We start from the raw sequence: 24,509 nt of genomic DNA on the forward strand, positions 1-24,509 counted from the left end.
GATGGGTACTACAGAGCCAAGAAACAGAAAGGCTGGAGAGGATGCAAATCCACATGCAGGACAAAGCCATCCTGGTTCTGACAGAGAGTAACACAGCAAACTGCAGAGATCAGATCCTGGGCTTCCTCACAAAGTGCTGGGTTTTGGCAAAACTATTTTCAAGAACATCTTTTGTAACATTTCTTTTTAAAATGGTGTTGTCGCAAAATCTTGATGTCTGATAAAAGTGAAGATATTTAAATCAGTTCTAATTTTCCTTTGATGGGGAAAAATACTTCTCTGTCCTTTCTCTTCAAAAAGAAAAAGATTATTATAGAGGAAACAAAAGTAGCAGTGATCATTTTCCAAGGAAAAACTAAATAAAAAAACCCTTCTTTTTGCTACTTATAATTTCCATTACAAAAGGAAAAATATACTTTTTAGTTTTTTGCAAAAAATTAAGAAAGTGAATTATTCTTCTCACTGCCATTCTTATGTCCTTGTTTGCTTAATAATTGTTTCTGTTGCAGTTTCAGCCAGTAAGATTCCCTAGCTACAGCAGCCCAGGGAACAAGAAGTTTCATATTGCATTTATAAGATTTTTAATCCATTTGGTATGTTGCTTTGCCCAGAATCCATCATAAGATGAGACCACTGACTGGTGTTACCCAAGAACTTTATTTCATGAATTTTGGTACAGTACCAGTAAAGTAATATATAGATTTTCAGAAAGCAGTATCTCCAAATTTTGGCTTGAGCTATACCCATGCTTCTTACAGCTCTGTACAGTGAAAGACAATACAAATGGTAATTCATCAGTAACTTGCACCACGTACTTTTATCTGAGAAAGGGAAAAAAAATTCATCCATAATTAATATAATTTGTTGAATTTGTTTCTGCAAAATGATGAGATTAAGAAAGTTGTCTATAACTCAGTATTTACCAAAAGAAGCTTTTAAGTTGCAGCCTCACTCCTTATGACACATCTACCACTGTAAAGGCAGAAGGAAAATGGATGTGGAAGACCTCAGCATCATCACATGAAAACATTGCACGCTTTAAGTGAATCTTGTTACATGCACTAATTCAATTCTTCTGCTGAAGAGCATGCTGGACATGAGCAGCATCCACTGAAACCTAATGCAGCCATATCCCAGAATGAAAATAAGCCCTGGGGTCACCAGTACCCTAGAGCTGTGAGCCTGAAATAACATGAAAATGGGAGAGGAAGTTAACGAGTTAACGAACAAAAAAAAAAAAAAAAATCAAAGCTCATGCCACACACATGGTGAGTCAGAGAATTCTTGTAAAGGAGAAAACATATTGCTGGGTCTGTGAAAGAAGTGTTTAAAATCAACACACCTACGTAAACAATTCTGCTGGTGGGTTTTGCTCTTAGCCTTTGCTACGCTGTTTGTTGTCTCTGCTGAGGGGCGGTGAGTGCTTAAACACACAACAGATGGAAATAAAGGGGGACAGATGAAAAAAGCTATAGGTAAAGAGAGGGGATAACAAGCAAACTGCCACATAGTTTTTTCCATCATTCTTATCTGCATACTGTCACCATCCCCCCCAAGCTGCTCTCACAGCTAACATATCCCATACCTTCAATCAGGGCCTGGACACAAAGAGCAAAAGATGCTGAGGGATACAGTGTTCTGGGCTGGTGCTGGGAAGAGTCCTGAAGCCAGTTTATCTTACTAGAAAACCATAAAAATCCATTGTAATGAAAATGCAAAGCAGATGTAACATTCCTGTGCCTTCTCCTTCACAGAAGGATGTCACTCAGCCTAGAAAAATGTGAACTTAGGAAATAGCATTAAGTTCAACCATCAGTCGTATCTCTTGACAAAAGTAGGAGATCAGAAGTGATATTATATCACCACTGTCAGGGGCTTTACCCCAGCTTTATCACATTCTATCAGCTAGACAACAAAACCAGAACTTCATGCCAAGTTTGGTCTGCTGTAAAATGCTGTCCCCCTAAACTCAACAGCACAGTTTCCCTTACCAACCACAATCACAACCTCATAAGCAAACATCAGTGAATAAGCTGATACACTCTCAGCCCTACAAAAGCCATGTTCATCAGCATTAATTATCACACACCCTTTGAATTTTTTTTTACATGTTGCAGGTGTATTAGATTTTGGTGGTGCCTCTCAGAAGAGACAACAGACTGATCAAGGATCAGGGAGGTCATCTTATCTCATATGTCTACAGGCTGGCTTTGCAGTCACTCTTTTATCTCCTAGTCCTGTATTTGAGAACTTTCTACAAATAAAAGCAGAAATAGCCCACAGATTTCTTTAGGCAACCGTATTTTACATGTACAGTTACTCACATCTTGCCTGTGGTCCAAGAGAAGAGTAAACCATCTTTTCTGTGTTTTTTTGTAGCAATACCTCACTGCCCATCATTTCTGTGTTACCACATGTGGAATACTTCACAAAACACATTACTGAGGAGTATATATATTATATATAATATATATATGAGGTATATATTGCAGTCTCTATGAAGGATGCACCTAAGGGTAATTTCTTGACACAATTTGGCCTGAATCATAGCAGACTTCCTAGGCAGAAATGCAACACATGAAGTTCAACATTTTAAAACATGTCTGTTGAGCAGCATCTTTTATCCTCAAGATGTTAGCTTGATCCTTGATATCATGACCATTTCAACCTTTTTTGGTTTATTCTCATATCAAGACAGGGTTATATTTTACAATAACTCTTGGTTACAAACTCCTGATTGTAATCTCACCACTTAATCACAACTTTATATCACTTAAGATAATTTCTCCCTAGTTCATGCAATCCAGGATATGTGGTTCCTGCCAAGTCTTAAAAGTCTTGATCTCAGGTTCATAGTGAACCCACTGAAGTAAATGGAGTTACAGGAATGTCAAAATAACTCAAAGAAATCCCAAGGAGGAAGCATTTATTTCACTAAGAGAGCTATGGAAATAGACTTTATAACAGGCTGCAAGAGAGGAGGACACAGATTTGCACCATTGCACAGCAGTACCTACACTTTATAACTTGGGGTCTAAGGCTGTTTTGATGGCTGAGTTCCTGAGAATTAAAGTGTTAGTGTGCAGTGCTTCATTTCTGGTTCCACCTGCATTAGGAATCTTGGATTCTCTGCTTTCAGGATGTCACAGACTTGCAGGGGTTCAGATCCTGCCCCACAAGGTGCCTTACAGACTGCTACAGTTTGGTGCTAAATTGATTTCCTGACCATGGACCACAGGGCTATAAATATCAGGAGTGGTTTACTGCCATCAATGTTGACTGTAAGGAAGTTTTTTTCCCATTTTTTTTTTCAACTAACATTAGCACTTCACATGACAAAAATTAAAAGGATAAAATAAAATAATAGAAGACCAGTATCAAGTCCCACTTCCTAGCAGAGAGCAGCAAAATATCTCAAAGTATAAAGTTGCAGTGGAAATATTATGAATCTTTGCAAACTGTTATTTGATTTGTCTCAGGAACTGGATGAAGAGAGAAACGAAGGCAGAAAATTTGAGTAGCTGTGCAATGGCTACCTATGAGGCTTTTATCAGGGAGCTTAGGCCCTCCTTTGGGTCATTCAGAAATGGTGTAGAAGATGATAGCTGAAAGCCCCAGGCTCTGTTCCCTGCTATATGTAGACCTTGAAAAATAGAAGGATCGGGTGACAAAGAAAAAGAGGGATCTGGAAAAGCCACTTTTACCCCATAGGACAAAGATGTGCTATCTCTGGAAGTGCTTTTCTGTCCAGATAGAAGTGGCAGAAAAATTAAAAAGAAAAGAGAATGGGAGAAAGTTACTATTCCAAAGCTGTGCAGATACAATGACAAACTCTTGACATCCACATTTAATGACTGCAGACCCAAATCTCATCTGCCTACAAGACTCCCTGCACAAAGGAAAACTTGTGAGGAACTAGTGCCAGGATATTATTGGAAACAACAAAACCACATGCAATAGGGTACAAGGGCTTCTTCAAACCAGCAAGTGACTGCATATGGTCACACCTCTTCTTGCATCGTTTCTTAATTATATTACAAGTCAAGGTCAGACAAGGTAACAGTTGTTTCAAAAGTTTCTCTGTCCCAATGTATCATATGGGATAGCATAATGGAGTCTATTTTCACCACTCCTGTGTCACCTTAATATCTTAGTTTCAAGTAGAACGTGAAGCTAAAAGTATCCTTTGTGTACAGTTTGGCCTGCATATGTTCTGGGAACAGTCGTCCATAGTAGAAAAAAAAAAAAATTCAGTTGAATATGTAAAAGAACATGCCTGGGAAAATTTCTTACTTCTAGGTCTTCCTGCTGGCAGAGCATTTAATTTCATTCTGGAGTGCATCTGATCTGTGACACCTGCCTCCATTTCCAGGCTGTGCAAGTAAGGTTTCAAATGCTGAATGTTGGTCACGTAAACACAGTCTTAAAAAAATATAAACTATGAATCTTTTGTCCAGTATTTCCCACTTCCAATGCATCCTGCAGCACTGAACAGCAGAACAAGTATGGTTTGGTCATTAGAGCAATTATAGCAAGTCATTCCCGGCACCAGAAAAGTGCCTAGAAGTTTAATTGGTTTGACTGGGAAATGCTAGAGGGGCCCAGAAGAGGAGTGTTTGGTTATTCCTGACATTCCCTTGGCTATCAGTGGAGGAAAAGATAATTTCCTTCCACCTCCTTCCTTTCTGTGGTACATCTCTGTACTACAGATAAGTACAGACCCATGACTTTCCAACAAGCTTAGGTAAGACTGATCACCTCTAAACTCATTTTACACCCACATATGATGCTTGTCATGAGGCAACATTTTAGTTTAAAGCTGCCTAATTCTGAATAAAAAGAATCCAATGTTTTCTCTAGAGGAAGATCACATAAGAATCACAAATTTTCTCTGGTGCTCGAAAGAAATCTGTTCCTATAGCCTAAATGTTCAGAAAAGTGTTGTTACTTTTAATCCTGCCAGATCTGAAGTGATGAGATACTATGGGAAAGGTTATTCTTGCAGTATTTACAGATACAACCAGAAGCAGAAGTGACAGAAATTTCAAAGTAAGACTGCTTGAAATACTTCCAGCTCAATTTTGCAGAACTTCTCCTCACAGAGACTCAGATATTCATCCAAACTTTCCATGCTTACCTGAACTAGACATGTGGTGATGGTAATTTTGGAACAGCTCAAACCCTTTGGAGAAGTGGAAGAGTTAGCACCATAAGACAAAGTGATGCATTAGAAAAATATTTTTTAAACGCCTGGAAGTCTGCTACAAATAGCCAAAGAAACAAACTTCCTATAAGTTCTAAATTTCACAGCTTTGCCAACAGAAACCTCAGTTTCAGTTTGACAGCAGTTATATAAAGAACCCATCACAAGGCCAGCTCGAGTAGGACATTACACCACGTTTATGATCTGCACCACATTCATGGACATGCAAGTACCCCACTGGTGTGTCCCCAGAGGAGGAAGCACCTCGTGTTCCTGAGTAAGATTAGATACAACTTTTATGCCACTCTATCTCCAAATCTGCACTACTGAACACTTGGAGCAGCTCTAGGTCATGCCTCACTTTGCTTCTACTTCTTTGGTTCCAACAGCAGCAGCATCCACTTCACTAGAAAAAAAAAAAAAAAAGCCTTCTTGATCTCTCTTAAGGCTTTGGGAAAGCAGGGACAGTTGTTTTAACCTCTTAGAGTTATCTTACAGTCCCTCAGCTTAGTAGTTTAAATGAGAATTTGCCATGTCTTAATCCATCTGCATTTCTATTTACCCATCATCCTACAGAAGACAAGTCTATCAAACTGAGATACTGAGTTCATTGAACAGGAAAGGTTTTAAAGCTTCCCAGATTTAAATAATAATAATAAAAAATAAATAAACTTGTCACCAAACTCTTTCTTTCTGACACTGCTTGCAGCTCAATAGTGTCTACAACAAGAGGCTTGTCCCTTATTCAGACAGCAACACCCCTTCCCTCCCACTCCCCAGGAGAATGTTTGATTCCCTGGGCTCTGCACATGAAACAGTCCCTCCTACCCTCTCTCAATCTTCCTCCTTACATATCTGCAGCAGTTTTTCTGCTGTGATCCTGCAGCTGCTCCCTTATTTCTTCTCACTGCTCCCACTTCCCATCTGAGGGGGGAAAAAAAAAAAATCCTCCAGACACTTTTAATCTGTTCCCACACTCCCTCTCCCCTTTCCTTTGCAGAGCTCCTGGTGCTGTTCTTGTCAGTGATGCTGCTGTGAAATGCAGCAGAGCTGGCACCTACAGTTTGAGTAGAAACATTTGAAGCTACGGCAGGAACTAGAAGGGGAAATTCTTTGTGGCTTGCATCAAGCAAGCCCCTCTTCTGCATTTTGTGGGGCCCCTGGGTTGCTTTCTTCACCAGCTGCCTCTGCTGTGGCCCAAAGGGGAGCAGAAGGCAGCAGGAGTGCCTGTCTCACCACTCTGTGCCCCAGCACCACAGTGGGGAGAAGACAAAAGCATTTGATTTATGTGATAGCATCTGATGCTGCACTGTGTAGCTAAGATGTCTGCTTCCAGCAGAGGGGAAATACCAAGGAGCTTGTGGTGTCACATATGTAATTTCTTTGATTATGCAAGAGGTTTGAGCACAGGCTCTGCTAATTATATCCAGGATTGTTCCATGAGGGAGGAATTAAACCTTTATTTCCCTAAGGTGGTTCAAGGTGAGTTCAGAAACCTTGAGAGCATCCTTTCTGCAGGCCAGGGGACCAGAGCCCACCTCCAGCATCAGTCCCACCACAGAGATGCTGCAGTCAGGGTCAGCAGGAGCTCCTTGGTGCCAGATCAGTGGGCAAACACCCACAGGCACAGTGAGACAAGTGACAGCCATTCCTCTGCCCCTGACACTGGTAAGAGCAAAAATATTTCTGAGTATTACACCTGGTTGTGGACTGTGGGTTCAAAAAGTAGTGTGGTAGCACAAAGAGCTGATGGACTTCTCACATCCCTTGGTGTCTGAAATCACTACGCTCAGCTCAGGTTTTGTAGTCCCATGACCCTGAGTTGAACTGTCCTTAAAGCCCATCAATGCCACTCCCTGAATATTTGTACCCTGGTCTACAAGTCTGGTGAGAAACCTCTGCATTTAATTCTTGACATTCTTTTATTTTATGCAATTTTTGCTCATATGTTCCCTCCTTTCACTTACACTCTAGGAAAGATTTTATAAAAGTAAATGAACTTTAGATTAAAATTAAAACTAAAAAATAAGTTTTCCAATTAAAATCTCTGTGTAGCAAGGCTGAATGTTTCAGATCTGCATGATTTCATATGACTCAATCCAGAGCCAGTGCTAGACTGTCCAAAGGAAATTCAGGAATGGGATGAAGAAACCAGTTCCTCTGAACCCCTGGTAAGACTGGGGGCATTCCTTGCCTTTGCCAGGACTTAGGATTAATGAATGAGGGGGAACTGACAGGCTTTTTCTCCAGCTGTTCCTTCTTTTTTTGCCAGTCCAAGAAGCACGGATGGATTAATGCCACTTCCTACTCCAAAAACCATCACAAGAATTTGATTACTCATTACTATTACTATTACTCATTACATGGGTCAAGGGTTGGACTTGATGATCTCTGAGGTCCCTTCCAACCCGGCTAATTCTATGATTCTATGATACTACTGGTTACTACCCTTTGCTTCTCCTGCTAATAAAGTAACTAAGCATGCAATGTACTGCTGATAGCAGAAATGTTAATCTTTCTAGATCAACACTACTCAGCCCAAAGCACACGTGGCAGCACGTGTCAGAGCAGCTCATAACATCAAACTTTCCAACTGGCCTGGTGGAAAATATTGATCCATTTGGAGCAAAGGTTTGTGCTAGAAATGCATTTTCTTAGAGAGAGCTCAGGGAGGCTTCTGTTGCTCTTTGCTGTGAATGTCCATGATGTTACCACCAGGCTCTCCTACAATATGTTTTTGGGGGTTTGGCTCTGACCAGCATTACCATGTGGGCTGGGAATCCCCCAACCAGTGGCCATGCTGCCAGCACTGGGTCCATTCCCCTCCAGTTCCTCAGTTTCTCCAGCTCCACTGTCCTAAGCTGCCAGCCCAGCCAGCATCCTGACACCCAGCAGGCTGGTGACAAACCCAGCAGCCACGAAGGTGATGTCCTTGGAGACAGAACTCCAGAGCTTGAGCTGTCATCACCAAATATGTGTCATTTCCCTCCTCAACCACAAAGGAAGAGAGTTTAGTAACATCCTGAGCAGCAGACAAACAAGCCCAGGTGCTAAGCTCTGTGATGGGCCAAGGAGGAGCTTTGGTGTCTGATTCAGCACCTAATACAGTGGTGGCTTTGCTCAGGGTGTGGCAGGAAAAGAAGAAACAAAGGGTAAGGACATACTTAAAGCATGTCTTTTCAGCTCAGCCACATTCACTTCTGTTTTTCCTTCCTCCTTCTCTCCCCCTCTCCTCTTATCATGTTGCAATTGTGCTGAAAACTGATGGATGTCTTGGAGAAGGAATCAGAAGTCACTTTAAGTCCATTTGCTCAAGGACTGAGCTGGTTTAGTATATCACAAATAGGATTTGGAAGAAATGTTCATGAGAAACCACAGTACAAACCCACAATACTCAGATGAATTAGAAGACAATTATTTAATAGCTGTCAATCTCAAATGGCAGGAAGTGTTGTATTATGTCATAAAAATCCTTAAACTACTAACCATAATAGTATCAAACTTGGTTAATTAATCAAAGAAATGCTTCAGTAGGTATCTGTGCACTGTCTGAATTAGTATTTTACTATGTGACTTGCTCATGCTCCCAGAAGTTTAGAAGCTACTTTGGAGAACACCAGTTTCCACTGAATGACTTCCTGGTGTCTTTCCTACTTAATTCCCAAACTAGTTCTTTCTCATTCTAAGCACAAAAATGCAGGGAAATGAAAAGACCAAAATTCTCAAGAGCTCTTAAATTTCAGGTTCTTAGCTTCTGGCAAAGAGGACTCACTTACACACATGCCAAACCTCAACATATCTGATTCTATATCCAGGTGACTTCAGCAAAAGCCAAGTTATACACTGAAAAATTACTACAGCATGACCTGGCTGCACCCACAGATGTCTCTAACATGAGTTAGATTTGGTCCATGGTCAGTCTGCAGCATTTGAATATCCATGCCCAGAAAATTAATGCCTTTTTTCCCCATTCAGATAACATTCTTTTAAAAAAAAAACACACCAATAGGATTTCCTTTGTTCCTGTTTCAGCCAGCATGGAAGTTTGCACTTTGAGGTGCTTCAAGTCTTAATGAAGAGAGGGGAGCTCTCAGCCCCTGTGGTAAGAGACCTGACTCTCAAAATGAAAATAGATCTGCATTGAGGAAGTCCCTGTGCAAACAAGGAGCCAGCAGTGCTTATTCTGTAGTGAGTCTCCAAAACAACCTTTTTATAGTATTTGTCAAAGCAAGGAAAACAGAGAGAAGCATGTCAAGTACATTAAAGTTTTTCATGAGGAAATACTTCTTCATTCTGAGGGTTACTGAGTACAGGAACAGAATGTCCAGAGAGGTTGTAGGGTCTTCTGGTCTGGAGATAGTCAAAACCTGTCTGGATGCCATTCTGGGCAACCTGCTCGAGGTCAACCTGCTTTAGAAGAAGGGTTGGATTCAATGACCTCCAGAGGTCCTTTCCAGCCCCTGCCATTCTATGAGTCTACAAAGCCACAGACCTAATATCCAGTACAGCAAAAGAACAACCAGAACAACCACTGTCCCTCAGATGTTGATAAAAGAAGTGTCAATGAAATTAAGATTCATTGAGACTGCTGGTTGGAGCAGACCAACCTTTTATGGGAAGGTTTCAGAAGCAGGTAACACCAATGCCTCCAGACCTTGACCAAGCTCACAGGTTCCCACATTCACCCCTATGAGGGATTTGTGCTGTTCTGAGCAAGCTGGAGGCACCAGGGCCCTTCAGCCTACCCTGGGACTAAGAGGACATTACAGCAAATAGACTGATGGAGAAAAAAGTTGTTGTTGGAAGCCAAAGGGTGGCAAAAGGAACAGTTTTGTGCAGGCTGTGGAACAAGGTAAAGGAATCTGCAGTTGGGCTTGGAATAGCACTTGAATTGCCATGGAAGATAAGAAGGCCAAAATTTTATCCCACCTGTTTTCTTCAGGACTAATGCTATCAACAAATGAAACCAGGAATAAACAAGCAAAGCATCTTCATATAGGTGCTACCCACCAGTACCTCCTTCTGTCTGTAGCACTGCATATGGAAGTCTTAGGAAAAAAGTGAGATGTAGAAACTTTAGCTAATGTTCAAGTCTTTTTTTTTTTTTTTTCCTTTAAAAGAGATCAGCCCAAACAACACCTACAGATACAGGATACAGATACATCCTGTACAACTGCCAGGTTTCAGGTTTCTAATTAAGAACACACCTAAGCACTAACAGACCTCTCCAACATGAAGAGATTAATTTCAGAAGCATGGAGGCTTTGACAGCTCATTAAATGGTTAGCAGCTCACACTGCTTGAGCTGCCACACCACAGAGGCATCTAAAACAAAGTCCAGAAAAATAGGCAAGTCCCAGAATTGTATATTGTGAGCTTCAAAAAACTGGCCTGCCTATAACCAGATAAGCCCCGTCTGACTCAGTAGAAGAAGGCCATGAGAAGACAGTAAGTCTGTGGGGCTCCTTAGCAGAGAACCAAGCTGAAGTCACCAAGAAGTACAGCAATTCTCACTGGAGCACTAGAGATCATGACGGATGCTCCATCACCTTGTGTGGGTTCCCACTTTTTAGAGCCTGTCTTGGAGCACATCATTGCAAAGAAGTGATAACTTTTGGGATGAGAAATAGATCAAGAAATCCACACCAGCGCTGTGTACAGCAGTTTCCATTAAGCTAGCAGCATGCCAGAGGTTGTGCTGGTGTGCCCCACAACATCAGGAGAAGAATCAAAAGGTGTCTCTGTCACCATTTTAATTTCTGGTTCCTGCCTCCCTCCAAGTGGGGAGGAACATGCCTGAGACCATGGCCTGACACAGACCTTTCCTTTGCTGCCCTGGCCAGAGGGGTTTCCAAGGAGCTACACATCAATGTTTGGTCAGAAAAAGATGCAATATCTCCACTGAGCTGGGGTGTCTCTTGTATGAAAGCAAAAGGAAGTTTCTACAACAATTGTTGCCAAAAAAAAACCAAGGCAAAGTTGGTTATTTTTTTTTTGTAATTCTATAACAGTTTACAGCAGGAGCTTTGCAATACAGAGAGTGCTTCAGCTGTTCACTCTATTTGGAAAAGAAAATGAGCAAATGTATGTTACAGATGTAATTGGATTGAGAGGTAAAGGGAACAAGAGATGCTGCTTTTAAATGAATTTCCTTTGGACACCAAGAGGTAAGTTGCAGGGAAGGGAGAAAATAGAGAAAAATAACTCTGAAAATTCAAACTGCTTTACTAAATCTCACAGCTCGGTGGAAAATGTGTTTCAAATGATTCTAAGACATTGCAGCAGTAACATAAAAACCACTACAAACACAGCCCAGGAAGAGAACATATTCTTTTTCTAAAATTTCCCTGTCTGTGCTGATTTGTGAATACAGGCAGGACAGCTTTTTTTGGTTTTGTTTTTTCTTCCCAAAAAAGTACAGAAAAAATTGAAATGTAATCTTGCAACACTATGCTAAAATCTGTCTCCAATTTGTATACACCATATCCAACTGAGCTTCAAGCCACTTGTGATATCTCTCAAATCTGACCCATATTTCCACAAGAAAAGCAAGTTGCTTCTCAGGATAAGGCTATCGATTACTTACAGGAGGACATATCACAAAGTTTTCAAGAAATTATCAGGAAAAGAAATCTTCACCAGAGAACAAATCTTGCTAATTCTGGCTCTGCTTTATGTGGCCCCCAATCAAAGCCTTAGGTTGTGTTATTTGAACATCTTCCTCAACTGCTTTTGTCTTGTAAGGCTCTGAAGGCCAGGAAGCAACATTTGCACACTGGTAGCATTGCAAAGACATCTCTTCTGACAGGAAGAAAACTTTGAGTGAGATGAGGACTCAGGACTCACAACCTTTTGGCTGGATGGCTCTGAAGCAGAGGAGGAATTAGTCTGGAAAACATGCTGCTATGACATCTCCATGGAGCACAGGAAAAACATAAGAACCCTAGAATTTGTCAAGCGGGAAGGGGCCCATCAGGATCCTCGAGCCCAACTCCTGTCCCTGTGTAGGGCACCCCCAGGATCACACCATGTGCCTGAGAGCATCATCCAAATGTTTCTTGAACTCAGGCAGGTTTGGTACTGTCACCACTGCCCTGGGGAGCTTGTTCCAGTGCTCAGCTGCCCTGTGGGTGAAAAACCTTCTCCTGATACCTAACCTAAACCTCTCCTGATTCAGCTTCCTGACATGTCCCTAAGTCCTGTCTCAGGTCACACGAGTGAAGACACTTGTGCCAGTCCCATCTCTTCCCCTTGTGAGACTGCAATGAGGTCACCCCTCAAGCCTCCTTTTCTCCAAACTGAACAATCCAGGTGACCTCCTAAGTCATCCCTTCCAGACCCCTCACCATCCTTGTTGCTCTCCTCTGGATGCTTCCCAACAGCTTGATGTCTTCACAGCTGCATGAGGAGCAGTGTCCAAAGACAAACCAAGGAGAGTTTTCCGTACAATCCCCCTTATGCCTCCCCATGCCCTATTCATTAGCACCACTGATCAATAATATAGCATTATTGATAAATTGCCAAATTTTATGAATGAAACTGATGATTAACCAAACTTTCTGATACTGAGCAGAGCAGGAGATTGTTCTATTGATGTCTTCAGTCTCTAATGATACCGAGTGTCAAAAAGATACCTCCCCTCACCCCTCACCAACTCTTACAGTAACTGCTGCTACTCATCACCTCCCTCGTGGACACCAGCAGGGAAGCCAGTTGATCAAGCAGTGCTAAAGTGCACCTGGCAAAGGCAAACACTGGGAAACATGATCTAATCTCATTTCCCAGTCTGTGCTACCAGCCTTTTCTACCTTTTGGGGGACAACTAGGGTGGTTATAAGAGCTATGAGAAGCAATTAGTGGGATACTGGAGAGGGTCAAATACAGTTGCCCTCACATAGGATGCAGGAGATTTGCTAGATCTCCAATACCAATTTTGCCTTGAAAAGATTGTTTCACACCTGTACCCTTTACATTGTCACTTCTTGCTTTCAAACACACAAACACCAACAGAAACAAAAATAGTTATGTACCTAACCTAACCGCCCTTGAGCTCATCCAAAATGCATGCAGGTATGATTATTTTTTTCAAAATTTTAACAACAGGTCTCCTAAAGGGCATTAAGATGAATTTAAGGCTCCTTACCTACAGCCTCAGATGTCTTCCTCTCATCTCAAACTCCCATCAGCCAGCAACAGTTTTTACTATTTCAAAAAACGGAAAACATCTGGGTCACGTGTCTCTAGACAGCATTTGGTTTTATCACAGCTCATAAAGACAGAAAGAAATCAGGAAAAAAAAAACCAACAAGTAAAATAAAACCACTTCCTGCACCAGAAGAAGTTCACCATCTCGCCAGTGAGTGACTTACACTCAAAGTTTAGTGCAAAACTCTTCCAGATTGGATAAAATGCCAAATTTTAAAGTATGAAAAAAGTTCTGCTGTTGAAATTACAACAACCAAGGAGGGTCAGTTTTTGCAGAAGGTAAACATGAGGTTTAAAGGCCAGTGCTGAAAGGAATTACGATTCTAAGCCTCAAGACCACTTCCCTTTTCTTACCCTCAATGAAACCCTTTGAGTACTGAAATAAATAGCCTGCAACAAATCTGCTTTGCTATTTTAAATGTAGCTTTAGCAAATGTGACACTTACCATACTGTGACTCTGGATCTGTGAAATAGGAAATTTTAGCCAATCAGAGAGCTTGCTGCTCAAAAAAAAAAAAACAACCAACAAAAACCTGCCAAATAACAACAACAATAACAACCACCCAAAAAACAAAACCACCACCAAAAAAAAAAATCCAACAAAAGCCAAAAAAACCCAAAATACAAAACTTGTATTATTGCCTGGTGAAGTTTGCCAAGGTAAACACTTCTGGTTCTTTGATTTTCTGTTTTAAGACTTCTCCATGAGGGAGCCTTTGGAGAAGCACAGGCACACACAGCTGCTGCCCCCTTCTCTTCCCACAGCACCAAAATGGTCCCTGAAACTCCAGAAAAACCTCTTCCCTGCGTGTGTCTTCCCCAGTGGCTTTTTTTTCCTCAGGAAGAATCAATGGTATCTTTCTGGTGTTTCTAACTCAACTTACAAAACAGGGGCTCACGTGCCCAGTGGGGTTCCCTTGCAGGACAGGGCAGTTGTGTGGTGCAAGGACCTCCACAGTGCTGGTCAGGCTGCAGGGCCCTCTGGTGATGCTTTGGCAGGACATGGGGATTATGCTTATTTTTGGTTTCCCATAATAAACCAAAGAGCTGCCATATGACCTGAGTAAAATGAACCCTGCTGACAGCAGCTGCTGTTGGAGCTCCTCAAGAACCATAGAATGGTTTGGGTTGGAAAGGACCCTAATGATCATCTAATTCCAAACCCCCTGGCATGGGAAGAGGCTCCTCTCAGTAGACCAGAAGATTCTCTCCATCTGTGTGGGTGTCCAGCAAGCCATGCACTGGGTGCACTGAAGGAGGATCCATGGAGAAAGAGCAGTCAGGAAACAAGGGCTGGGGCTCAGGATGAAGTAGAGCTTAGGAAGATCCAGGAAGGGATCGTGACAAATTTTGTGAGGCTGCAAAGAAAAACGGATTTGCAGACAGAGCATTTTCTATTGCAGGAAAAATTGGTGCAAGAAAGTTCCTGTAGAGAACAATTTTCATATATCATGCACTTTCTGAAGCACACGAGAGGCAAGACCTTCAGGGACTCCAGAAGGATACCAGAAAAAAAAAAAAAATGAGAACAGAGCATCACTGAAGGAATGACAGGGCTATTAGGCTACAGAGTGACCCTTACACCATTATTATTGATTTTTAATAACTTCTACAACCCCCATTTCATGGCCAAAGATCCAGTTATTCTAAAGGCTGTAAAAACCCAGAACTAGGACTGTCCTTGCTACCAAACATTTCTGATGTCTGCCAAGAGGTAACACACATGCAGACAGGAGAGGGAACTGAATAGTGTGAGAGCCACTCCACCACTCTAGACTAAAACATCATTTCTTTGCAGGCACTGCATTTTAGGGATGTTTTTTTAGAGATTGACTTTTGGATCAAACAAGTGGGTGCAGAGGCTGAAAATACTTTAGATCTGGGGAAAAATAAAATAAAAAAAAATGTAAAACTAAACAAGAATCAGAAACTGCACAGACATCATCTGGTCAAGAGGGTGGGCTCTGTGTGGTTGCTGTGCAAGCAATAGATGGAAGCTCTGATTTCTTGTCCCCATTTCAGTGATTCATCAGAGCCTGTGAGACAGGTCATCAAGCTGGTGAACATCCAGTTTTCCATGGAGCACAGAGCATTAAGGCTAAACCAGCAGTTTTAAAAATCACTGTTGACTGAGGATGCTGAGTGCTGAGCAGCAGTTACCAAAGCAGTTCTAATAAATTCAAGAAGTATCACAAGTTTCATCAGATGCTCCAACAGTGATCCTAAGACTAGTTCTGGACTAGCAGTCTCCTGAGGGGGGAAAAAACTTGAATTTTCAATCTTTACTCTCTGTTGGGTTGATCAGCAGACAGTTCATAGTATGGTTTGCATGGCAGACACCCACTGGCAAATCTAACTCAGTGGGTAAATCAAGCTATAACAGACAATAGAGACCTGGACAATAATAGCCATAATAGACAGTACAATGGCTGGTTCCAGAAGAAAATAATTTGTTATTAATGAAAATTGATAAAGTTCCAAAACTTTGCAACTTACTGGGGGGGAAATAAAAACCCAAAAATCCTAGAAAAGGAGTAGACCATGTGATAATGAAAAAATAATGTATTATTTCCCACATTCTACACCAGAGAAACTATTTTTTCCGATTTGTAGTATGTCTTAAAATATTTAAAAAGGAGAACAAAGAATTACATGCATATAGACAGTATATCATGTCCATTCAGTACCTATTATTCTTTTGTGTAAGGGCTTTGAATATTTAACCCCTGTAAAAACATTTCCAGGAGCACAATACTGGATATGGAGAAGGCCATGGGCATGGCCATGTAGCAGCTCCAATATTTTATAGACCAAGTTAACAGCAGTCCTAATTCTACCTGCTTGGACACTAAATGCTTATTATGTAGGAGATTGTATGGAAATGTCAAAGTAAAAATACAGTAATGGTTAAATTCACACAGCCCTCTCAACCATAACATGTCTTACAACCATTCTGGTTTCATCTTCCAAGATCTTTTACTCTGGGCTGTTTTTTCCCCCCTAAACAATTTTTTTTTTTTTTTTTAAATTGTCACAGGTGGTAGAAACTAGATCCTTAATGCTTCTCCAGCAGTTTAATGTTGAGTATATGGAAGGAACATATGTGCTGTGACTTCAGGTCTAAAACCCACAGCATCCAAATGTTAAGAGACAAATGGTCTTGCATTAAAACATCTCTTAATAGCTTCAAGTTTTGATACCAGATACACTTTACAAAGCAACAGAGAAGTTTAGGATGGACTTCTCTGGACATTTACCACCTAAAAAAAGATTATTTTGCCTTATAATGAGGTTTAGATTTAGAAATATTCATAGCTAAGAAAATAATATATTTCTTTATTTATATGTTTGTCATTTTTCCAGCCTACCTAATGTATTTTTAGACTGTTTTTAAAAAATATAGGACACTGAAGTTAATGAAAACTACTAGGTAAGAAAGTTCTGCATAAATCAGAGGCAGTTCTTTTCTCTCCCTTTCCCAGGTGTTTTAGGGATCTTGACACAAGGCCAGCATTGCCAGAGCTATTTTAGTATCTCCGAAAAGCCATTCCAACCTATTGTATAACTATACTGTACTAAAAAAGAGACAAAACCCCAGCATATGTTGATGCATTATGTAAAGACTTTCCTTGACAGGATTTAGTTACATGCAAGCTTTAAATGCAGTGTAAATGCATTTTCTGGAGTGTTTGGCCTCCAAGAGCTAAAAGTGCTACAATACCCAACTGCCAAAAAGGTGGTTTTACAGCACCAAGAATGGACCTTAAAAAGACAAATGAGTCATGCACTTTGGGTGACAATATCTGAATCCCTACACCCATCATCAAGTCAGAGTCCTAAAGTGGTGCTGGCAAAAATCTCTTCAAAATCTTGCTCTTCTCTCTGATGTTCACCATTGGCTTCAGGTGTGAACCCAACTCTCCACGCCAATACCTTGTTGACTGGAGGTCTTCCCAAAACTGTTACTGTTTTCACAGCAAAGGAAGAATGAAGGGGCTGTCCCTGATGTAATACTGATATTTGAATGCTGCGACACTGGGAAATTATGCCAGAAGGAAGAAGTCAATTAAAACAACAGAAAATCAAATGCAGCAAAGTCAAACCTGCAGACAGGTGATTGCCTTCCCTCATGTCCAGAAGCTACCAGGGTAGACTATGCTGACTGACATGAACAGGGAAACAAAAATAAGAATGTCTCAAAGACTTGAAGCAATTAGTTGAATTAAATAATGCAGTATGTCAGCTTCAAACACCTCCTCTGATTTTATTTGCCCGTGTAATAAAGGATACTTGTAGGTTTTGTGCATAGCTGTACCCCATTGTCCTTCTCCCCAGCTCCCTCCTTCTAAAAGGCAATTGTTATTGTACATTCCCAGAGGATCTGAGAGATGTCATGAAACCTTATTGGCAATTGGTGAATGCAGGGATCCAGATTTGGTGGAGGAAAAAACAAACAAACAAACAAAATAACAAAAAGAAATGCACCCACCAGTGCAATAGTCATCAGGTTGTGTATTAAGTATGTTGGCTCCTGGCACTTCTTGGAAGACTTCTTCACAAGCAGTCACCTACAGAAAATAAGAAAGTCTTTACTCAGACCACTCTGACATGGCCACACAAATACATTGAATTCAGCTTCCATGCAAGCAGGCAAAAATATAAAACTGATGGCCCTCATTCTGTAGCTTTTGAGATTGTTCCAGTTTTTTCAGTTCCTCTTAGTCTCCATAGTCTGTGGTCTGTGAAGACATATACTTCCTTTTCCTTTGTTTCTCAAGACCACTCTGTCCTCTTTCCTTTGCTTCATGTCTGCAATCTTGGTTTTTTTCTATGTGCCCCTTTTTATTCTGCATTTGCCATTTGCTCTGCATCTCTGCTACAGCCTCATGGTGTTTACAAACTCAGTTAATTATATCCTCTTTAATCCTCCACCCCCTCACTTGTGTTCACCTTTATTTCAAGCTGGAGTTTTCATGACCCTACTAGTTTTTCTGAACATAAAAAGTGTCATTAGGCCTAATTGGGAAAAATATTCTCCATGAGACTTTTTAATCCTGGTTTACTCTTCCCTTGGAATAGAGTCTGCAAAACCAACTTGCACCCATCAGTTGTTTCTTCCCAGAGCCAAGTTCTTTTTTAATAAACTTTTACAGCAAGTGTGATGGAGCCACCAGCCCTTCTTCCCCCCCCCCATGCAAAAAATGCATCTTCCTTCAAATGCATCGACCTTCTTCCCCTCCAAATCAAAAATTGGACCTTCATGAAAAAAAAAATGTGAGCATCATTACTCTGTAGTGTATGTCACTACAGTAGACACTGAATGCAAAGCAGCTGTTCCTGACAGATTTGGCATATAAGAGAGCGAACGTCACGTTACACAAATCATTATGTTCATTATATTAAATTAATAGATTAAAATTAGACAGCCATGTTTATTTTTAAGACTGTTTTACCCACAGATCCCTTTATCCTTATATTCTAAGGAGCTTTTTCTCCTCAGGATTCTGTCAGAGAAAACATAAATGCCCACATCACTAGGAGCCCCTAAAGTCATGGCTGTTGAGCCTCTTCCAATATAAGCATCTGATGGAAAGGTTCTTAAGGGAAATAGAAAATTACATAATTTTTTTTCCTGATCTTTTGAAGAGTGAGTTATTTTCTCCCATCTTACAGGAACAGATTCTGGACTAATTTTTCCTACTAAAGTCTTTAAAGTTGAACATTCATCAAATATCTCGTCCTCAGAGACAATGTCATCCAATTTCAAAGGATCTGTAGCCCTGCAAAACTGATGTCTTATTTCAGAGCTAATGCCTTTGTTTTCATTGAATGTTTTATTTCATCAAATTAAAGCACTTCTTACACTTTTTCTTACTGAAGGAAAAAAAAATTAAAAATAGAAGACAGTACCAAACCTTGATTCTCTGAAGAAGAGCAGACATTTACACACATACAGAGTTCCTACAGTCAATTCATATGTTTTCCTGTCTAATATTTTTCCAGGACAGATATATGTTTTTTTCATATGTTTTTGAAGATAATTTGAATTGAAAATAGTAGTCTTTCAAAGCATTTGTTTAATGAATATCATGATAATTAAGAGCATGTTTTTCATAACTAAATATAAAAATAATTTTTTTTCAAATAAATTCTGGATTTGATTACTGATGGGGGAACTTCAAGATCCTTTTTTGCTAAGTATTTCAATATTCATTCAGAAAAATGTCAAGATAACAGGCTTTAGCATGCAATTTTGGTGATTCATGCTTTTCTGGTGTTTTATCACTTCAGTTTTAATATCAAGTTAAAGTAAAAAACTTTGAATAAAATAAGAACATTCATTAAAATGAAGCAGCCGTATGTTACATCCATACTTACACAGAATTTAGGATCTTCCAGAAATTGACCCCTAACATCAACCACATCTGATACAGAGCAAGAGACTGCAATTTACTAGTTAATTTCAGAAGCTGTAATTTCTTCCCAAAATTGAGTGTACTTGATACTCCTGCTTTTGTTCAGAAGTTTACCTTGTCTAACTCCAGCTCTTTCAACAACAGATGAAACTTAGATGCTGTAAAGAGATTTACAAATTGATTAATCTGCCACTGAACTACGTGCTAAGTAGAAGTCATAAACAATGATAAGGAATGGGATTTTAACATCAATTTAAAAATCAAGTTGCCCTTTTTTTTCCTAATATACCACGATGCCTGATTTATGCCATTATGTTAATAAGCCATTTTTTTGCACAACTGAGTATTAAACAGGATCTGGTCTAGGAAAGCAGGAAGCACAATCAAGCATTAGATTCTAGAAACCAAGCCTGAGGTTTCATAATGCACTTGAGCACTACCTCATAATCAGTAAATCTGAAATCCTTGACACCAGGATGGTGAACCAGAGACATCAGGTTGTGTCCTGTGGTCCTCTGCTGGGTGAGGAGGAGAAGGAGAGGCTGTACCACCAGCCAAAGGACCCAGGCTTCAGCAGGGCTTTCCACAACCCTGAGCAGAGTTACTCCAAAATTTAGCAGTGAAAAAATTTTCTAAAGAGTTCCTTCTGGGCTCAGTGTCTCTGACACATCTGACATCCCAACTCTCCAGGCTGAAGCTCCTGCGTTACCTGCTCCTCCTCCCCCACCATAGCTCTACACGATTGCAGCTGTTGGGTAGCATCTGCTTCTGAAAATGGAAAAAAACATGGAATTCCCTGAGGCTGACAATGGTGTCATCTGCAGAGGCTCACCAGGGAACTCTTCTTATCAATTTGATGGCTCCACCACACACGTTCCTACCAGAACAATGATCTTTGCTCTACATCCTGCTGAGTTTTATCCAGTGAGGGGGTGCTGGGGAGGTTTTCCCAGTGCTTGCTTGGACTGGGCTGCTCAGAAGACCCAAGCATGGATCATGAAGGGTCAACTCATCGATCTCCCATTTTAGTGGGTGAAACCTCTTCCAATCTGATGTGCCGAAGAACTTTAAAGATAGCTTATTGTAAAGAAGTGTATGTTACTAACTATTTTTTCTTTTCACTCATAGATTCTACCTTTTATAGCTGGCAGATCAAACCCATTTTTACAGCATCAGTGATACAGAAACTCAGCTGTGCAATCAAGAAAAATAACCCTTTCAGGGGAATTAAGAGAACTCAGAGGCAGGTGAATCTGGACTTACACTGACAGATAAGTTCTCTAAGGAGACCTTCACCATATTTTTCTCTGTAGGAAGTAGCAGCACAGGAAAGTCTAGAAGAATCCTGAAAAAGAAACCTCCACACACTCACAAGTTCCCCAGTTGCAAGGTGTTGTTCTGCCTACGAAGGTAAGAATTGGCAGAATCTGTTGCTTCTTGATCACACTGGTTTAAATTCGATATCACACACAAGAGCATCTGAGCACTTTGCATAAAGTGTCAGCTAAGACTTTAAACCTGCTTTTCTGTCCTATCTGAAGGGTGGATATTTCTGAAAATTTCCTTTCACCTCCCAGGTGGAAATTTAAATAAATCGCTCCTTAAAAAGAAACATGAGGTATGCCCTGCCTACCTCACTGCTAAAATAGAAGACATCTTGCAGGCCTCTTTCTGTTGATATTAATATATCATGTTATAATAGCTCCCTGTTCTTTTTCTTGTGCTCAAATGTTAGTGTGAACTTTGCAGACATCCTGCAGACAGCCTTGCCATGACCTCCTCACATCATTCTCCCTCCCAGAGGGCAAGATGAGGAACCAGCAACATTTGCAAAGCAGCAAAGGTGCAGGCTGGACCCATGAGGCTCAACTCATCCTCTGTAACCACAAAGGCATGGGGACACCTACCCCATGACAGCCACTCTCCAGTAGCTGGCTCTAGGTTGCAATAGGTGAGAAGATGAGCTGTGACACCATCTATATGGGTACCTACACAATCTATACTGCACCAGGTGGGTGACATCCCAAGGGCATCATTCCCTTCAAGCTGCAGTGGTCTCACCAGTGCTCATCTGCTTTCTTTCATTCAGAAAATGCTTTTTTTTACAATGGGAGAAGTTTTTCTTTGTCTCTTCATATTTATACCTGGCACTCTGATGATGAAGCTGCCCTCCCAAATGAAGGGGCTGCAGGGCTGCTTGCCCCCATGCTCATTTCAGAAGTCTGTAGAAATCTTGCCCCTCATGGGAATCATTTTGAACATATTAAATAATGATTTTCCTATGTTTCTCCCACTTTGATGTGGCCTCCTAGGAGAATGAATTATCTTGGGTGTATGGTTTGGTCATGTTTTAACAATTTGATGATCTCTTCAAAATCCTTCAATGAAATGTAAGTTTAGAGGGGAAAAAAAATAAATGTCTTCTGCACTTAGCTCTGTTGATAAGAGGCTCTGTTCCCCACAAATCACAGTGTAGCAAATTTTTGAACAGGCACTTTAAATTCACAATCTGTTTCTTATTTTTAAAGCTATTTTTTATCATTTGATTAATTGCTTAAAAGTGTACACAAAGATAAAGGGAACTTTGAAATTCATACCTTGGAGTATTAACATGTACTCAGGACTAGATGTAAATGTCAGAGAGAAAAAAGATCTAATGAACTCTTTATTGGTGAAATACTGTATTGCAGCTGCCTAGAATTTTAAATGGTTTGGAGCTAATTACAAAGCAAAATAACTACAGAAGTTTACTTACAGCATGGACTCTCACTCACCATTTCTAATGCCTTCTTCCAGGCTGGATGGATGCCATTTGTTTTGCTAGGAGTTGCAGCCACTTCATTTTGTTGAAGTTCAGTGGATTCTTTAAATGTTAGTAAAATGTCCAGGATTAAAATAAATAAATAAATAAATAAAAATAAAAAGAGAGAGGAAAAAAAAAAAAAAAAGCAACATAGAAATATTTCTCTGTCTAGAAAATTACACAACCAAAATTTTCCTTTTCCCTGATGTCTTCTCTGCCATAATAATGGCTTCAGGATTTAAATCCTTTGCTGCTATTGTGACTTCAAAGCCTTAAAAGTGCAATTGAATGAAGTAGTTCATCTGTCATTATTCAAATATGAAGCAATTACAATGAAATAAAGATAGAATTCCATTGAGAAATACCCCAATCAATTCTCAGTTATATTTAACTAGAAACATAAAATGATGCGGAGAAGAGTAAGTTTAGGTAACAAAAACTTGGAAAAGAAAATGTATGAATTACTGATCTATAACTGAGTAAGCTTTTTAAATAGATGTCACAAATATTGACAAAAGTTTAAGCTTACAATGCAAAAGTGTCTCAGCTGGCTCCAGAGAGTGAAGAGCTTTTCAGAAACATATTTTCAGCAGTTTGGGTGCTCAGGGGTTCAGATGGGAACCTGCTGAGATTTTTGAGGGTCTCTGAGCACATCAGCTGTCTCTGAAACTCGTTAGACCACAACATGTTCATCACATCTGGAATGAGCAGGTTCATCAGTGAAGATATGAAATTCCACACCTACCTCTGCCACATCTTCATTAGTCTGCTGTCCCCACATCTTCCAAGGCCCCTTTTCACATTTAGCCCTAGATGCTTATTTTCACCTTTCTGAACACAACCAAGCCCCATCTCTAACCCTGGGGCTAGAATTTCAGAGGAATTCCCACTCATCACCAGTTGTATTTGGGAACATGACCATAACAAATTGTATCATAGGTTAAAAAGTTAATTACTTTTAGTGTCTTCCATCCTTTCTTTATCCTTTCATCTTCCTTCCTTAGCCCACCCATTTATAATTTATATATTATAAAACAAACGCAAGGTGCATTCTGCAGTAGGACTCCCAATGTTGTGCATTCTAAGTCTGAATGTGTCTTGTCCTTCCCATTCAAAAACCCATATGAGAACATAATTACATGTCACACCATTTTTCCCCCCACTCATAATATTCTCTTATTTTGAGAAAAAAAAAATAGAATAAAAAGCATCCTTTTCTACTTATGGAAAGGATTTTGCCTTCTCTTTAAGTCTTCACATGGTAAAACAAGGTTAAAAAGGCATAAATAGATCCTAAAGCATTTTCCCCTCCTGTTTTCAACACTTGCAGTGAGTTTAAGAGATTTGTCAGAATTAAACTGTGCTATGCAGAGAGAAACCACACAAATCTACATACTCGCATTTGTCTTCCTTAATTTGCAGGCATTTTATCACTCTACCTGGGTATCAATATTCCATCATCTACAGGCACTCCTGTCTTGCACTTTAACTTGAAAAATGTAATTTCTTCAGACAATCCAAGATCTAAATGTTATCACAATAAGAAAGCAGTACCACTTAATACTCAATTTTAAATCAGAGATGTAACAAGGAAGAAGCATTCAGGGTCTATACAATTAATTATTTCAAACATAATTATTCCTGATATTACTCTAACTGCGATAACTAGGAGAGTTTCAAAAAGCAGGCTCTAATATTTTTTATTATTATTTTCACAGAGGCTCTTTCACTTGATGTTCTTTCACTAAATAATATGTAAAATACTGACACCTAATGTTAACTTTCAGTATTATTCATTCTGCAAAATTTAGTACAAATAGAGAAAAACCATGTAAAACTGGTACGTACGTTCCAGTCTTGTTTCAACAAAATACAATATAG

At 40.1% G+C, this 24,509-nt stretch overlaps 1 protein-coding gene across 8 annotated transcripts in view; it reads right to left on the reverse strand.

Moving 5' to 3' along the window:
• The window catches only part of ARHGAP15 (Rho GTPase activating protein 15), a 339,175-nt gene extending 315,367 nt beyond the window's left edge, over positions 1 to 23,808 (reverse strand). For 2 of the 8 annotated variants that reach the window (XM_071746446.1, XM_071746447.1), the window contains exons 1-2: positions 13,347 to 13,956; positions 2,109 to 2,254 (exon numbers count right to left, since the gene is read on the reverse strand). In XM_071746446.1, the coding sequence (XP_071602547.1) occupies positions 2,109 to 2,183 (75 nt within the window). In that variant the 5' untranslated portion in view covers positions 2,184 to 2,254; positions 13,347 to 13,956. Of the gene's footprint in view, positions 1 to 1,585; positions 1,667 to 2,108; positions 2,255 to 13,346; positions 13,957 to 17,894; positions 17,978 to 21,094; positions 21,171 to 22,599; positions 22,689 to 23,157 lie in introns of those variants that run through there. The other 6 variants (XM_071746444.1, XM_071746441.1, XM_071746439.1 and 3 more) reach the window with 6 other exon arrangements.
• Positions 23,809 to 24,509: the final 701 nt, after the last annotated feature.

The sequence above is a fragment of the Heliangelus exortis genome, chromosome 6 (genome assembly GCF_036169615.1).
Source record: "Heliangelus exortis chromosome 6, bHelExo1.hap1, whole genome shotgun sequence".
Classification (NCBI taxonomy): domain Eukaryota; kingdom Metazoa; phylum Chordata; class Aves; order Apodiformes; family Trochilidae; genus Heliangelus; species Heliangelus exortis.